The sequence below is a fragment of the Ustilaginoidea virens genome, chromosome 5 (assembly GCF_000687475.1).
Source record: "Ustilaginoidea virens chromosome 5, complete sequence".
In the NCBI taxonomy this organism is placed as follows: domain Eukaryota; kingdom Fungi; phylum Ascomycota; class Sordariomycetes; order Hypocreales; family Clavicipitaceae; genus Ustilaginoidea; species Ustilaginoidea virens.
The window spans coordinates 4681388-4698295 of record NC_057320.1 but is presented as its reverse complement, the minus strand read 5'-3'; the positions used below and the strand labels follow the sequence as shown (position 1 = coordinate 4698295).

The 16908-nt window shown below is 58.9% G+C and overlaps 5 protein-coding genes across 5 annotated transcripts; 2 read left to right on the top strand and 3 right to left on the bottom strand.

Annotated features, from left to right (window-relative positions):
* Positions 1-457: 457 nt before the first annotated feature.
* Positions 458-819, bottom strand: UV8b_06988 (uncharacterized protein; the record flags this gene model as incomplete). The annotated part of the gene is made up of 2 exons (XM_043144485.1): positions 458-496; positions 565-819. The coding sequence occupies 2 exons, from the start codon at positions 817-819 to the stop codon at positions 458-460; spliced, it is 294 nt and encodes a 97-aa protein (XP_043000420.1).
* A 4935-nt stretch (positions 820-5754) lies between these two features.
* Positions 5755-7451, top strand: UV8b_06987 (uncharacterized protein; the record flags this gene model as incomplete). Its single annotated transcript, XM_043144484.1, has 3 exons — positions 5755-6331; positions 6400-6808; positions 6956-7451. The coding sequence occupies 3 exons, from the start codon at positions 5755-5757 to the stop codon at positions 7449-7451; spliced, it is 1482 nt and encodes a 493-aa protein (XP_043000419.1).
* Positions 7452-7619: 168 nt separating this feature from the next.
* On the bottom strand, positions 7620-9485 carry UV8b_06986 (uncharacterized protein; the record flags this gene model as incomplete). Its single annotated transcript, XM_043144483.1, has 5 exons — positions 7620-7806; positions 7880-7923; positions 8044-8847; positions 8969-9216; positions 9311-9485. 5 exons carry the CDS (start codon positions 9483-9485, stop codon positions 7620-7622), a joined length of 1458 nt encoding a protein of 485 aa, XP_043000418.1.
* Positions 9486-10141: 656 nt separating this feature from the next.
* UV8b_06985 (uncharacterized protein) lies at positions 10142-12408 on the top strand (the record flags this gene model as incomplete). Its single annotated transcript, XM_043144482.1, has 9 exons — positions 10142-10218; positions 10333-10537; positions 10621-10690; positions 10789-10944; positions 11009-11270; positions 11408-11953; positions 12070-12095; positions 12175-12257; positions 12343-12408. The coding sequence occupies 9 exons, from the start codon at positions 10142-10144 to the stop codon at positions 12406-12408; spliced, it is 1491 nt and encodes a 496-aa protein (XP_043000417.1).
* A 565-nt stretch (positions 12409-12973) lies between these two features.
* UV8b_06984 (uncharacterized protein) lies at positions 12974-15755 on the bottom strand (the record flags this gene model as incomplete). Its single annotated transcript, XM_043144481.1, has 3 exons — positions 12974-14530; positions 14664-15561; positions 15682-15755. 3 exons carry the CDS (start codon positions 15753-15755, stop codon positions 12974-12976), a joined length of 2529 nt encoding a protein of 842 aa, XP_043000416.1.
* Positions 15756-16908: the final 1153 nt, after the last annotated feature.

Here is a 16908-nt window from a genome sequence, read left to right as displayed (position 1 = left end):
TCCTTAAAACCCCAGGACTTCCACCAAGGTCAGCACAATAAAGGAGCTAGTACCGCCTCTTGCGCTGGACGGTAAATCCTGCCACTCTACCCCCGGGGGCCGGAATGGCAGCGTCCCGGAAGGGGAGCAGGCCTTCTGCAGGACTATTTGCCCATGCTGCAGCCAACCACGCCCCAGTAACCAGTCAACGCCAGCGCACCACGCAAACACGATGACCACGACACAACACACCCGGCACAAAGCTAAACTAGTGTATTAATACTACGGCCAAAGGGCTGCCGGGCAGCCAGCGAAAGAACGACGCCACCACCGCAGGGCCTCCAGAACGCCCGGCCAATGTCATCCCCCGGCTCGGCTGCCCGCCAGACCCCGTATATGCAGTCGAAACGAACCCTGAGTACACCCTCGTCCCGGCATCCCCACGCCGCAACCATTCATGGGACCGCGCCGGAAACGCTCAATCGTAGCGGTGGCAGCTGTCGGGGATGTGCTTGCCCTGCTCGTGCCGTCAGCCTTGCCGTTCCCGGCCGAGACGGTGTCCGTCCGCGCCCGCGACACACGTACCTGTTCGCACTTGCTGGGGCAGCAGTACACGGCCTTGCACTTGCGGTGGTGCTTGAGGAGGTCGACCTGGAGGTCGAGGTCGACGTCAATGTCGATGAGGCCCAGGACGTCGACGTCGACTTGGACGTCGAGGTCGAGCACGAGGAGGCTGCTGTCGGTGCAGACGAGGTGCTTGCACTGGCTGGGGCTCGACTCGGTGGGAGCGGCCAGGGCGGCGGTGGCGAGGGCCAAGACGGTGGCGAGGGCGAACTTCATCTTGAAGAGAGCGGAGGGGGGCAACTTTGATCAAAGGATGCTTTTGTTTGAACGAGTGGATGAGTGGCAGGTTTCTGTGTGCTGATGATGAGGGTTCCTTTGTCCCGGGGGAGCAGAGTTGGCTATTTATACACGATTCGAGCGTCACGGCATGGCTTCGATGGACTCTGGCAAACGGAGCACAGGCTACGGCTGATGCGAACCAGGCAGTCGCAAGCCGCTGCGACCCCAACGCATCACACACCACGTCCGGGGGGAGAATTCAACTGCCCATCCGCGCACATGGCAGCCGAGCGGCATGCCCGGCAGGCAGCGCGCGAGCCACGAACCAAAGGCCTCCCTCCCAAGGAGAAATCAACATCGCACAGAGTGCCGCCGTGCAATGGGCATCGGAACACACTGGCCCATGAACACGCCACTTCAGCTCGGCGCCGTCAGCTTGATCTACTTTATCGACACATTGCTCATTTCCCCCTCAGCCACGGGACGACGACACGCGCCCTCTCCCCTGAGAGAGGAATCAATACCAAGGCCAGGGGGAGAAACTTGGCCTCTCACAGTCGTCCCCCCACCAAGCCACAGGATGCGAAAGCCCAGGCTCCTCCCCCAGCCTTTGCCCCTGCGCCCTTGCCGTCAGCGTGGGCTCTCTGCTCGGCGATCTCCCTCGGCATTCTTCACTTCAGCTTGGGGACCGGGAAATCATGTCGGGTAAGGCGCACGGCATATGCGGGCGAGGTGCCACGGCGATTTCGCGCGTTGGCTCTGGGAAGAGGCAAGAAAGAGTCGCACCGCGTTGGATTGGCGCGGTGGGATGCGCTGCGTCTGCGCTTGGCCTAGACGAGGACCAGAGGAAGGGAAAGGAAAGAGAGAAATAAAATAATATAAAGATAAAAATAAATTAAATAAAAAAAAAAAAGAGAGAGAGGGGGGGAGATGAAAAAGAGGGAAAAAAGACAGAGAATGCGGCGCTGCCCCTGCGCATTGGTTCCCGACGGCCCGTCGCCTGTCGGCTCTTCTACGGCCACATATAGGGATGCTGGCGAGAGCCCGCTTCAGCTCATGCAGTTCATCAGTTCAGCCCTACTAAGGAGTCAGGGCCCTTGCGGACTCCGGAGCAGTCGGTACTTCAAAGCTGCCAAAACGAGGGCCAGGGCAAGCGGCTTGGCAGACTGTTTCTCACCCCTTTTCTCGCTGGTCTCAGTCGTCTCCGCACTCAGTACGGAGTACACGGGAGCGAGGGAGTCTGGCTGTCGACTTTGGTCCCGGAATTAAAAAAGAGAAGAAAAAAAAAAAACAAGCCATGTCTTACCTTCATATGCTTGCTTTCTATGCAGCCTCTCCCCGAATGAGCGCAGCAAGTCAACCCCAGCTGGACTGAGGCATCTCTGCAGCGCCGTGTAACGATAAATCATGCAATCCTTGGATGCACATGGGTCGTGCGGGAGCAGGCGGACCAGGACGATCCCGCGATTCGCAGGTGCGAGCCCAGCCAGCCAGCCAGTCCCGTTGGCAGTGCGGAGGCGGAGCAGCGCGGATCAGTACCCTGGTAAAAGGGGAGGGTCTCGGAGCATTCCATCAGTACGGGGTACTCCGTACGTATTCCGCCCTGCCGTGGCCATCTGTCCAAGGGGTCGCACTCGTCAAATGTCCACGCTAGCCCCGGCGAAAAGTGCCGAGGAACATGATCCGAGCCTGGGACCATTCGACGTGACAGCCCCATGCTTGTTTCCGGGACATATCCTGCCGATCAATCAGGTCCAAACACTAAAAATCTCCGAACCCAGTTCCTGGATCCGCTCCGAGGGACCACGTCTCATTGACGCGTTCTAGCCCCCGAGAATGCGGCCTTTTGATTCGCGGCTTGCTTGTCAAGGCTGCCTCTTACGATCCCTGAGCGACCATGAAATTCGTTGCAATCTTATAGAAGCGTACTGGGGAAAGCCCGGCAGGACTTTTGACTTGTCGGTATGACGTGTTTGTGCCGCCTCGGTTGCTAACACATGGCAAGTGACGATATCACATTCGTGGGTGTCGCTTGCTTTTCATTTGTCAAAATAGTCTCACGCGTTGCGACCACGGTTTGCCACCAAAGGGACAAGGTTTTTGGAGTGGTTTTCGGGTCATCAGTCATCATGAGGGCCATCGCTGCCATGGCTTGGTTGCGACCTGCCGAGATGGATTGTCGGTGAGGATGTAGGTGTCATCGACAAGCCTGCGAAACCATGGCACGCTGTCCCGTAACGAGCATCATTTGCGGCCTTTGGGGCGTCCTCTCCCCCCCCCCCCCCTTGGGAACCGTGGCGCCAAGCAGACCGCAACGGCTGATTCGGGGTCAGCAACCTGCCACGCCCCCATCTTCATGCCTCTGTTGGTAGACAGAATGAATGCAGGTACAAAATCCACATGCTGTTTCTCATACAGCTAGCATCAAAACTCAAAGTCAACTACGGATGTTTTTTTTGCCAAAGTCGCATAAAGGAGAGGGGGGCGGGGACAAAAAGAACATACAACACCAGAGATTCGCTGGTCGTCACCGACCCAACTACTAACCTGGCGCTCGCTTGCTTATTTACCGGAGATCGGACGGGATCCAAAGCTTTCAAGCGGCTGTGGTCGTATGTGGCAGACGGTGGGATATTCAGGGCTACAACCGACAGACCAGGATTTCGTTAGCATCCTAGGAACAGATATCGGTTGTCAATGACGATGCTGCCGGGAATGATTTGTCAACAAAGGGGGTCGCAGGTATCACAAAACTGACGCTGTGGCCCGCAGAAATATTTGTGTCATCAACAGCATCAAGCCTGTTGAATGGCCGTACAAAAAGCGGTTACACAGGACGCTGTCTCGGCAACCAGCCAGCATCACCGAACGCCGATGTCAACGTCAATCAAGGCGGCCGTTGAGGTACGACCAGGGTGAGTCGAAAATTCAGGGGACCTGGCGCAGACCCGCAATGGCGATGCCAAGCTTACCAGGTTGCGACGTGTGCCGAGTCCTTGTCTCACTCACGTGCCCACCCTGCGTGGGCTGTAGGAAACCAGAGAAGCCAAGGAAACAAGGAGCAGAGTGTGCAATTGCTGCCTAATGTTTGTCGCTTCGTCGTTTTAAAAGCCAAGGGAAGAGGACGATGCTGTCGCTGCACGGAGTAGCATTGTACGGATCCTGTGACAGAGTTGGTCGGACGTTGAGATGAGTAGATAGATGGGTGGTTTGACGGCGGCGGGCTAGGATATGAACCAATAAGGGCAAGGGCTGATGGTGGTGTGGAATCTTGACGGCTGCAGAAAGAAAGCCAATCAGAACAGTGGATCAGGTACCCGAGCCTCCGATTCCGCACTAGCCACTAGCCACCAGCCGCCAGCCACCAGCCAACAGCCTCGCACCACAAATTCCAAGTCTGCAGAGGAACTTCATAGTCGACCTCATCCGTCGCCATAGCCTCTTGGCTGCGATAGGCCGCGACTGACGGTTGGCGCGAGAGCCAGGTTCGCGCAATTACCGCCCATCAGTCTTTAGTTCCTCCTCTGACGAGTCCTCGCTTAGTGCCTCGATGAGCGAGCTACCTAGCTGTATCCGGCTGCGTGGCTCTTGAAAAAAGAGTAGCATGTCAAGCTCGTCATCATCCACCTCGTACGCAGAGAGCAGAGATTACAGACGATCGGTGCCGACTTTTACATGACTGGCTTGCACGATGAGCTTGGTAGCAGGGTGCGGCAGTGTAGAAGCGCAGTCGAAGATGCATGCCATGTCGAACAGATATAGTGCCGAGACGAGGTGTGATGTCCACTGCCAGTGATGATTGGCTTGGATGCTTAGACTTTTGGGCAGGCAGGCATCGAGCTAGGAGTGCAGAGTGCAATCTGATAAGAGCGGAGGGACAAGTCTCGGGAGGGGGACGTGGTCTACCTACACTGGCGAAACATCATTACAAGTCGACCAAGTGGATTCAAAGACCAGCTATACTATAAAAATTGGCTGCCCAAAGCCATGCGGACACAGCTACTCTTTTACGTCTCACTAACCGAAGCCAGCATCAGAAATCCTGGATATGGGAAACCAAGAGCAGCGCCCGGAAACCACTACGTTACACTCCTCTCGACTTGATACAATGACTGGGATACAAACAAACATTGAGTCCAAATGGAAATTGATTTCCAGCGGACATCGGTCTACATTCTAGAGGCAAATGCCCTTGCTCGAAAGAAAGAGGCTGCATCGTTTCAACGACGTATTACAGCTCACAAGCATGCTGCTATTGCTGCTATTGCTTCTTCTTGCGAATCTAGTGACTTCGAGTCTTTGCTGCCCGGGCTGCGACCCAACGCAGGTGGTCGCAGACATGGTCGGCTGGACAAGGCAGCGTGGACAGATGAATGCCGGGAATGAAAAGCAACAGGTGACTTTGGTCGTCTGCAAGCATTGAAGGTACCTTGTGCAGCGCACATGATTATTTTGTCCTGTTTGTTGCGCGCAAGGGTTGTGCGTGTGCGTGTGCGTGCCCGGCCCGACCCACCTAGGGCCGGGTGCCCCCTTCCCACATGCAGGCTCCCAATTTCCATCGTGGAAGCAAATCATCATCCATGCTAGCGCCTCAAGAGGAAGGAACCGCCCCGCTTGCTTTTACCGCGGATGTAAGACCAGCCGCTTTCCCTGCGCTCGGCATGTCGACGATAGCCGGCCGGCAAGGGACAAGCGCTTTGTATAAAAGAAAAGGAGTTCGCGCATCACCACACCACCACCCCAACGGAGACTTTCAACGTTCTTCCCCGCATTGCGTGCAACGCCGCGACGCACTGACGCACCGACGCACCGACGCACCGACGCACCGACGCACCGACGCACCATCAACCCCATCACCCCCCATCACCCCAACGGGTCGCTACGCTGCAGCACCGGAGGCGCCGAGGTCGTGTGTGCCCATCATCATCATCCATGTCGCTGGCCAAGAGAAACGACGGCAAGTCCCGCGCACCTCGCCGTTGTCCACCCCGCGCGCCTGCTAACCAGGGCGCCATCCTTCCTGTAGGCTGCTGCGAGTGCCGCATGCGCCGCGTGCGCTGCGACAAGACCGAACCGGAATGCCTCAAGTGCCGCAAGAAGGGGATCGCGTGCTCCGGGCAAGGCTTCGAGTGCCGCTTCAGCAAGCACATGCGGAAGAGGCAGGCCGGCCCCGTCGCGCCCTGGGCCGTCACCGCCGCCGCACCACCCAAGGACCTCACATGGGTCCAGCAGAGCCTGCAGGAGGGCACCGCCGCCGCCACATGGCAGCTTGAGGCGTCGTCCAGCGCGCCTCGGCCTGGCAGCTGCGCCGGGGCCCCTCCGACCACCACAGCCACAGACACGGACACGGACACAGACACAGACACAGCCACGGCCACGGCCACGGCCACGGCCTCGGCCACAGCCGCGCGCGCCGTCGTGCCAAGAGGCAGCGCCGCCGGGTCGTCCGGGTGCCTCCGCGGCGCGCTCCAAACGGTGCCGTGCCGGTCGCGGGTGTTTTTTGACCACTGTAAGGGAAACCAGCCCCCGCCCGCCGTTGCATGAAGCATGGTGCATGGGGCTCACGCGCTCGCGCAGTTTCCAACTTCATCGCGTCGAAAATGGTCGTCTTTGATTTCCAGGGCAACGGCTACCGGCAGATTCTCCTGCCGCTGGCCTGCCAGAACGGGCTCGTGGGCCAGGCCGTCTCCGTCGTCGCGGCCTTCCATCTCGCCCAAAAGATCCCGTCCATGCACGCTGCGGCGGAACGCAGCCAGGAGCTCATCCTGTCCCGGCTGCGGCAGCAATCCCTCCGCTTGGACCCGCGGACCTTCTGCAGCCTGTCGACCTGGGCCACCATTTTGGTGCTTCTCGTCGGTGACACCATTACCGGCTCGAGCAACTACGTCTACTTGTTGCAGCTGCTGTCCCGCCTGGCGCAGTCGGCTGCTGACGACGCGTCCCTGTCGGACGCCACCAAGGCCTTTGTGGCAGAACAGACCAAAATGTTGGCAACCAGACTCTTTTGTCATGGATTCTTACCTGCCCCGCCCCCCCCCCTCACGCCTTCCTCCCTTCCTCTTCCTTCCTCCTCTCTCTAAGTAGCGTAACCAAGGGCCTCGCTGATCCGTATCGTGCCGTGTCGTTCTTCTAGGTTCCAGCTCTTTGGCTTCCCGCTGTCGAGCGAAAGCCAGGGCGTGCAGACGCTGTCGACGTCGCCCGATTACTACCTCGACTTCATGACGTCTCACCCAGCGCTAGCGTCCAACCAGGAAAACTACAGCAACGTCATGATCATGAAGGATGCCATCCGCCAAGCCTGCTCCATCTACCGCAACCGAGCCTCCCACCAGGCCACGCCGGAGTCTTCGGCAGATGCCGTGGAGCGCCTTCGGCAGACCGCCATGAAACTGGGCCCCGACGCCGACGGCAGTCACGCCCTCGTCTGGGCTTTTTTCGTAGCCGCCGCAGAAAGCTCCCTGCCTGAACACCGTGACTTTTTCTACAACAGGCTCAAGGGCTTGTTCCAATGTACCAGGTTCGGAAGCATTCCACTTGCTCTTCAGACGCTGGATTACATTTGGGCAAGACAGGAGACGGCAAACTGGACGGAAATCGTAACCCACCAACGACCCATTCTAATCATGTGACTCCTTTGGTGACCGACTTTGTACGACAATAGTTTGTTTTTCCTTTCTTTTCTTTTCTTCTCTTTCTTTTTTTTTTTTTTTAAAAAAAAAAAAAAAAAAAAAAAAAACTTTGAAGCATTCCTTGGAATGCTTTCCCCGGAACCCCATTTCGCTATAAGCTCCTCTGACTTATATCCTGGCTCGACCGAGCAGGTCCGCGCGGACCGCCGCCGCAGCTCTGCCGCCTTCTTCAATCGCTCCGTCGATGAAGCTGCGCCAGCCGAGTGCCCAGTCCGACGAGGCGAAGAAAATGTTGCCTTGGCGTTCTCGCATGGCTGGCAGGTGGTTTGCCAGTAGGCCTGGACCGGGGAAGAACCTGAGCAAACAAGGTTAGAAGCCCCCTTACTTACACCAACATCCCCACGGAACCAGACTAGCGAAAAGCTTACCAAGCTCCTTTGGCGAATTCATCTCTTGACCAGTTGTGGAAGACCTAGGCGAAGCGTGGCCGTCAGCACCTTTTCAACTTCTGCCTTCCTTTTTCTTTTCCTCTTCTCTTCTTTTTCTTTTCTTTTGGAAAACGCAGCTTTCACCGGCCGAGGACGGCACTCACGATTCGCTCCACCTTCATCGGCGCAAATCCCTGGAATGCGGAAATGGTGTGCTCGATGCTGTCCTCCGGGTGGAAGTGGTTATGCTGGCCCCCGAACGCGACAACGTGCGTGTTGCCAGCCGGCGTCTCACCGTCGCCGAAACCATAGATCAGCCCGTTGTGCGGGTAGCTGATGCCGGTGAAGGAGCGCAAATCGCGGTCGCCTATCTCGGCGTGCACCTTGACCGTCTGGTTGCCGTGCCCCGTCTTGGCGGCTTGCCAGCGCGCCGGCGACAGCGGCGGATCGAACTTGACAGAGGTCAGGACGTTCAGCGGCACGGCGCTGACCACCCTGGCGGCCGCAAAGGCGTGTCCGCCGCGCGTGACGACGCGCACCTGGTGCCCGGCGTCCTCGACACTGGCGACGGGCTGGTTGAACGCGTACGACAGGTTGCCCGAGCCGAGGGCTTCCTCGAAGAAGCGGATGGCAAACGACGACTGGCCCCGCCTGAACTTGTACTTGACCAGGTGGTTGATGCATCCCTGGTACGAGTAGCCGCTCAGCGCCCACCAGTGCAGGAACTCGTAAAAGCTGGTCGTTTCCAGCGTGGCTCCGCTGCAGAGCAGGACAAAGGCTTCGGCCGCGAGGCGCTCGTTGGGCGTGAGGTGGTGCTTGATCTCGGCGAGGCGGTCCGCGACCGACATGAAGTCAAGCCTGCGGGCTTGGGGGTTGAGCAGCCCGCTGTGGGGGAAGGGGATGGTATCGCGACCGAACGAGCCGTCGACGTTGACGAGTTTGCCCAGGGCTGATTCCAGGAGGGCGTCCTACGATGGTGTCAGCATGCGTACAATAATAGTCTCGACAACAGCAACACAACAACAACAGCAACAACCCCTCCTTCCCTTTGGTTGTCATGTATATATATATATATCTGCGAATGCGCACCTCTTGTTCGTGGGAAAAGCTTTGCGTTCCCGTGGCGCTGGACAGCAGGAACCTGTTGATGCCCCTGCCAAAGTCGTAGGATATCTCCAAGTCATCCTGCATGCCGTAGCGAGCAATCTCTCGCCACACCGTTGCCTGCCCCCAGTAGACCCAGGTGCCGCCCATTTCGTAGGGATAGCCGTCAATGTCCGAGGACCAAGAGCGGCCGCCGATGCGATCCCGCGCCTCAAGCAGCAGCACCTTTAGCCCTGTTCGTGGCCCCGGAAGAACCCGTCAACAAGCCAGTTCCTCGGCGCGCGGGAGAAAAAAAAAGGAAAGGGAAGTTTCAGACGTCCGTCTCACCTGCTAAGCTGGCGTCACGGGCAGCCGTGAGGCCGCAGTACCCCGCCCCAATGACAATGACGTCGAAATGGGCATCGTCGCCCACGTTTGAAGACGGTTGGATGGCGCCGAGGCACGGGACGCCAGCACGGAGGCCGGTGGCCTTGGTCCACGAGTAGCCGTCCCTGGAAGCCATCTGGATGAGGTTTACATAAAAACGATGAATTCACCAAACAAAAAAAATCAATAGACACAAAAAAAAGAAAAGAAAAGAAAAGAAAAAGAAGAGAAGAGAAGAGAGAAAGAGTATGCACTGCTCAGAGGCAGGTGAAAAAACTCGTGCGGTGTCTGTTCGACCGCCTGATCTCCTTCCTTCCCTTTGAGGAAATATCTGGAGAAGCCGTCGATGCTGCGAGGGGCTCGCGCAAGGAAATAGTTTGGCGGTGGCTTTCTCTGGAAATTGCCCGGAGCGGCCATCCCTGGGCGGGGCCACGCCGACAAACACCTCGGAAGCGCAGGGCCGCCAGGTTCGTGGCTTGTCAGTCCCTTCTGTTCCCGCCCTTTCCTCTTCTTCCCCGCACGACCTGCCCCGTTCAAACAGTGGACATAACCACCCTGTCAAGACGTTGGCTTCTCGTCTCGTGGGCTGCTTTGCCTTGACGCAAGGGGCCAAACGCCGCGGCGGTTGCCACGGGCTCAGCACCCTCGTTTGTCGACGGTTTCCCCTCGCGGCTGCTGACGGTCCTGCCCGTCTGCCTACAAAAAGCAGCCGGGGGTGTGTTGGTTGGAACGCAGCGCGGAGCCGAGGAAAGACAAGAGGTGAAGCGTCGCCAACACCAACGAGCAGTCACAATGGGCCAACCGACCGGCGCGCTGCAGCAGAGGCTGTCGGCGCTGTCGACGCTGGCCATGGCCTTTGCCATTCTCAAGTACGCAGCGCAACTCGCACCCCCGTGTAAGAGAGGAAGAAGAAGGAGAAGAAGAAGAAGAAGAAGGAAGCGGAGTTGAATCCGTCCTGGCCCCGGCGACGCTGACCCCTACAGCACGTGGATCGCCCTCGCGGGATCCATCGGCCTCGTCCTGCCGTCCGGCGGGTCCGTCGCCTTCCTCTACGGCTTCGTCTTCTGCGTCGTCTGCTGCCTCTGCGTCGCGGCCAGTCTCGGGGAGCTGAGTGCCCTGTGGCCCACGGCCGGCGGACAGTACCACTTCGTGTTTGCGCTGTGCAGCCCAGAGTGGAGGAACCCCATGGTTTGCTGGCCCCGGATGATTGTTCCCCCCCCCCTCCCCCTTGCCCTGGCTGTCGCTGACAGGTGTCGGGTGGTGCGGTGCAGAGCTTCGCGGTCGGCTGGATCAGCATCGCGGGATGGCTCGTCGTTGTCACGGTGCAGGGCTACTTTGGGGGTAAAAAAAAAAAAAAAAAAAAAAAAACCCCAAGAACCGGCGTCGGGTTTTGGTGTTTTGGATTTCAAGTACGGAGCGGTCGTGCTGATGCCCAGTAGCGCAGTTTGTTTCGGCCGGTGCGGTGGTTGCGTCCAACGGAAGCTACGAAATCACTGCTGCGAGAACCTACGGCATCTACCTGGCCATTCTGACGGCAACGACGGCCGTCAACATTTGGGGCAACAAGATTCTGGGCACGTGGAACGATTGCGCACGTAAGGGACCACTTCCCATGCATGACCCGACAGAAACCCCCAATCTGACAGTGGGCGGCACCAGTGTATTGGTCCATCCTCGGCTTCGTGGTCATCAGCATCGTCCTCCTGGCCATGTCTGACAAGACCGACGCCGAGTTCGTCTTCGCCCACTTCGAGAACAGGACCGGGTGGCCGGACGGCGTGTCCTGGATCCTAGGTCTGCTCCAGTCGTCTCTGTCTCTCGTCGCGTTCGACGTGGTGCTCCACATGACGGAGGAGATGCCGAACCCGGCACGAGACAGTCCCCGGGCGTTGATGTACGCCATAGCCGTCGGAGGCGCAACGTGAGAACCACCTGCCCTCTGCGTCAACGCAGCCACCCCAAAGCCACCCCAAAAGGGGAAGAAAAGAACAGAGAGAGACAGAGAGAGAGAGAGAGAGAGAGAGAGAGAGAGAGAAAGCTGACGAGGGAAATGCGCAGAGGCACGCTCTTCATCCTGGTGATGCTCTTCTGCCTCTCCTCCCCGGACCAGGTCCTAGCCACCGCAACCGGCATGCCCGTCGTCGAGATGATCTTGCTCGCGACCAAGAGCCGCGCGGCCGCCACCGTCCTCAGCCTCGCGCTCGCCGCGTGCTTCGTCAACGGCTGCAGCGCGAGCATCACCTCGGCGAGCCGCCTGCTGTACGCCATGGCGCGCGATCGGGGCATCGTCCTGCACCGCGTCTTCGCCCGCATCGCGCCGGGGCTGCACGTGCCGGTGCCGGCCCTCGTCCTCTGCTACGTCTTCAACGCGTGCTTTGGGCTGCTGTACCTCGGCCCGGCGGTGGCGTTTAGCGCCTACGTGGCCTCGTGCACCATCCTGCTCGACGTGTCGTACGCCGCGCCGATTGCCGTGCTGCTCTGGAGGGGGAGGGATGTGCTAGCCGATCACCGCACGGCCACGACGCCGTTCCAGATGGGCCGGCGGCTGGGGTACCTGGTGAATGCCGTGGCCTTGGCGTATCTCGCGGTGACCTCTGTGGTGAGGTTTTTTTTTTTTTTTTTTTTTATTTCTTTTCATGCTTTCGGCGCGTGGCGGTGGTGCTGACCGCGGAGTTCGGTTTGCTGACGGCGGGGTTGCAGTTTTTTTGTTTCCCGACAAGTCTGCCGGTGTCGTCGGACAACATGAGTACGTTGCTGCTGCATTTCATGGCTGGCCCGGCCCAGGCCAGCCGCCCCCGGTGCGTATGCTGACGAGCCGTCTCTAGATTATGTGCCGGTTGTGCTGGGCATTTTGGCCGTCCTGGTGGGTTTGTACTGGCTGGTGTGTGGCAGGACGTTCCTGGGCCCGGTGAGTTTGAGTGAAGTTCAGTGACCTGCCACGTGCATGCAGGCAGCAGGAACCAATGACCGTTGTGCTAACCGCGGTGGGGCAGCGATTCGACGTTATTGTTGGCCAAGCGCAGAATGTGGCGCAGGGGCAGGAGAGCGTCAAAGGGTAGGTGCTGTGTGGCAGGTGCTAGGCACCAGGACTAGGGTAAGTGTTGGAAGGTACGCAGTAGAATAGTGGGGTTCAGAAGTAGATTTAGCTGAGAGAATCAACCTTCCTACAACCCACTAATTTTGGCCCAAGGTCATTAGAAACATACGGAGTACTAGGTTAGGTTAGGAACCTTGGTGGGCACTAAACACGTCTGGCATATAGAGGTACTCCTGTCAGTGAACTACCTCCTACCTTGGAACAGCCCCGCTCCGTTTCCACAAAAGAGAATCCACATATCTGGAGCGGCACAAAAGAAAATACGGGGCAGTTTGTGTTCGCAATAGTGGCCCGTGCGTGACAGCCGCGCTTCCAACCCTAGCCATCGCTCTATCGTCCTTTTCGTGTCGCAAACTCAGGTCACGCCATAAACCTCCGACACGCTTGCGCCCATCCTCAGATCCCATCTAGTTTCCTTTATTATGCATGTGCAGCGCTCGCGGTCCTTCTCCCCGAGCCGACCGATGCGAGGACGAATACCCACCGTCCTACTGCGGTAGCCTTGAACACCTAGCCCGCCCAATCTGTTACGATGCCTCCTCTATCTTGACCGTGAATGCCGAGCTTTGGCTCAGCTGGCTTGCCTGGCTCCGCAGGGAGACTGCATCCGCTTCGCGGCTGCCGCGGCTTCTGGAGCCGCTCTTTCCGGCAGGGACCTCGTGGATGACCGAGGGCACGCGTGCCGTGGCCTCTCGCGTTCTGCTCTGCTTGCTTCCTCGCGGACTGTTGGGCGGCGTGGGCCACGACTGCGCGGGGATGTCCAGTCTCTCCTCTGCCGGGCCGGCCGGGCGGCTTCTAGACCTGTCGCGCCGCTGGGGAATGGGATCCGAAGCCGGTGCGGCGGGCCCGCTGGCGGCTCTTCTTGCTGTTGCGGCTCGTGAGAGAGCGTCGAGGGTGAAGAATCGGGCTGGGACGCCGGGGCTTTTCAAAGAGGGCCTCGGCGCCCGCAGCCCGCTCGCAGAGTGCTGGCTTTGGACTGTCTTGGCTGCGGATGCGTCCTCGCTCCTGGGCGACGGGGCTGCGGTAGGCCGGCCAAGCGTCTCAGAGTCTCTGCGCGGTCGGGTCGCCGGTCTTGCACCTTGGCTCCTGTTCATCTCGGGACATTGCTCCGACACGGCGGACGGGTGCTTCGTCGTCGTCGTCGTGTTCGTCGTCACAGCGTGACTACGCCTCGCGGCTAGGCTTTCGGGCTGCGACTCGTCATCCACAATGACAATCATCCAGACGCCGACTTTTCCGTTCGACCCCACGAGCGGCGTGCAGTGCAGCCAGCGCGACCGGCCCATCGACTCTGCCTCCCGGGCCGCATCGACGTCGTCGTCGTCTGCATCCAAATGCGCCTCCAGGGGATGGTTGCCGTGCGGGTTCTTTCCATGCCGACGACCGCAGCGTCGCGAGGCAGACGGCCTCTGGCTGCTCGTAAGCCACTTCACCTTGGCCGTCACGCTCTGCCCGTTGGCGAGCGCCTCGACGAGCTGGTCTCGCATCTGCTCTGAGCCGCCGACTCGGTCCAGCAGGGGCGACTGCAAGATCCCGGGCACCCGCATGGAGGGGCTTGCGAAAAGGATGCGCAGCGACGGATACGGCCGCACCAGCAAATAGTGCTCGTACACGCCCGTCAGGCGGCCGTTGTGGTGGGCGGCCAGGGAGGCGGCCGTCGTCCCGGCCTGGGTCTTCAAGGCGGCGGGGTCTCGCGGCGCCGGTTGCCCCAGGACGACGCGGTTCCTGGAGCCGTCGCGTGCGTGGGCGGTGGCTTTTTCGCACGATGCCCTGCCCGGGGGCTTCGCCACGGCAATTTTCTCGTCTGAGCGGAAGCCGGTTTCGCTCCGGAGCGGCAGCCGATGCATGTCGCCTCCGCGTTCGTGCACGACCTCGAGCTCGTTGGGCCCCAGGATCTCGGCAAGCTGGGTGAGCTCGTCCTTGGGCTGTGGCAGTCGCGGCTTGCCAGCTTCCGCTGCTGCGTCCTCGTCGATAACTTTCTCGAGCGCGCCAAGGTCGTAGCAGCCCATGGCCAGACCTGACACGTCTACTTGTGCCCCGATGAAGTATCTGATGGCGCCTCGGCTGTCGTACAGGGGGGCAATCTGGCGAGAACCTCTAGTCAGCTGTCTTTTTCTTCATACCCTTTCGAACCCCCCTTTCCCCCATCTCTTCCACCCCGTTCCCCCCGCACGCCCCCGGGCGATTCAACATGACAGTCCGGTTCGGATGACTTACCATGACGAGATTCATGAATGGTGATCCGTCGCGTCTGTAATTGAGAAAGGTCTCGTAATGCTCCACGCCAGCCTCGATCTTCTCCCGAATGCGGGCAATACTAAACGGGTTCGTAAACGGCCCCTGCAGGAATCGGCAATTTCGACCAATGACATAGTCGCATCCATATTGCGTCGTTCGGTTGAACTCTTCCGACATGAAGACGATCGGGTTGTCGTGGCGAGACGGGTCGGTGAGGCAGAACACCTCGGCCAGTCCCTCGGACGCGCTGCCCGGCGTGCCCATGATTCTGTGCCGAATCGACACCGAGACGGTCTGTATCCACACGTGGGTAATGTACATGGGGAGGTCCTCGCGCGCCAGGATGTCAAACGCCGCGTTGGCCTTTTCCTGCAGCTCGGGATTGCTCGTGTGCTGCGCCTGGTAGAACTCGTGGGTAAACTCAAAGTCGGCCAGCGGGCCGAGCTGTCGGAGCACGGCGTTGCTGTACTCGATGGCCCGGAGAGCCTTTAACGCGTCCAGGAAGTAGGTCAGAAGGGGCACCGACCCGGGGCGGTGGCCGTGCAGGAAGTTGGAAAACCGGTGCAGGTGGGCCGAGTCGTCGAAGATGGACTGCAGGTGGCTGTTGGAGAAGAGGAGCTCGGATCTCCTCTCCAGCTTGTACTTGAGACTGCCCGAGTCGTTCTGCTCCACGGGCATGACCAGGTCGAAACTGCCGGGGTCCAGCTCGTCCTCCGGAATGGGGTCCAGGCCGTCACAGTCCCCCTGGACGATCTGCAAGGCCGGGAGCTTCCCATCGTCCTTGCCGGGCTTGGCAGGCAGAGGGGACGGTGGGAGCGGAAGCGGCTTCACGGAGAAGTCGGGCTCGTCAAGGCTCTGCTCACTCTGGCTGCTGTTGCTGCCAAGGGTCAGTTCTCTCTCTCTCCCTCTCTCTGTGCATTGGCTCAACGGGGGCGTGCCGTGTCCTATCGTGCCCTTCCGTGCCCTGCCATTGCAAGCAAACAAGCGGAAAGCTCACCTCGACCCGGTCGGGGACAGTGGAGGAATGTTCGTGAATGGAGCCGAGTGCTCCGTCTCACACGAGATACCCATAGGTCCGAATAGAACAACCAAAACAAGTAAATCACGGAACGAGACACTGAAACAGATCGCTGGCTCGAAGTCTTAGACAAGGCAGATTCAAACACGCCTGCTCTGTATCGTCATCGCTGCTCTTGGTCTCAGCCATTGTCACGGGCAAATTGCATACTTATAGCAAAAGCGTCCGAGGGCGTTCCTGACGAACCGTCATCAGCCATCCGCCACGCATTGTTTCCGGATGGTGTCAGAAACGCATGGTGACTGTGTTTTGGGGGAAACCCAAGTGAGCGGCTTCGATCTCCAAGAGCCTCTGCGATCTCCGAAAACAGATCAGGGAGGTAGGAATCGGACCAAGAGCCCATAGTCTGGGGAATTAAATAGACGGCCGACTGTTATGTGCTACTGCGTGGTGAATGAAGACCACCCGGGATCACCCAACATCAGAGAAGAGTAGAGCGGCGAGCCCCAGTCGGGTGCAAGGATCATGGTCCCAGGGCTGTCGAGAGACAACAACTACTTTGCTTTTCCCAGCCACATTTCGATGTCGTACAGCGTTTGTAGAGAAAAAAAAAGAAGGAAAAAAAAAACAAGAAAGGGAAGCAAAAGAAAGGTGTGGCGGCACGGCACGACCTGTCACGCTGCTTTTTCTTCTCTTCGCGTCTTCTTTTCTCCTTCCCTTATTCCCTTTCTTTTTTCAAAGCTCGATCTCGGCGGTACTTGCTGCATAGTACGCCGGTACATGGTGCATACTATGTGCTAATTACAACATAGGACGCACGTGCGGCGTGTTATGGCCAGCTGCCGTTGTCTTGTTGGTTCGAAATGCACCGTGGGCTTGTGATAGTTGATAACCACTAGACGCGGTATTGCCAAGTTGGTCTGGGCAGTCGACGTCAAATCACACCGCCTCGGACGCCCCTTTCGACATGAACAAGTTTGACAATCTGACGGCTTGACGGTTTTGTCGCTGCATAGGCTGGCCGATCTATGAGGCGTCAAGGAAGGACTGAGCGGGAGGGTGGCTTTCCCGTTCCTGCATCCGCACTGGGAAGCACGACGGTGACGCGGTCGGGATGCTCGTTCAGCAGGTCATCGATCAAAGGCCGAGGCTCAAGGCCGATGACTGCTGCAAGCGTACGGATATCCTCTGAATTGCTCGACACAT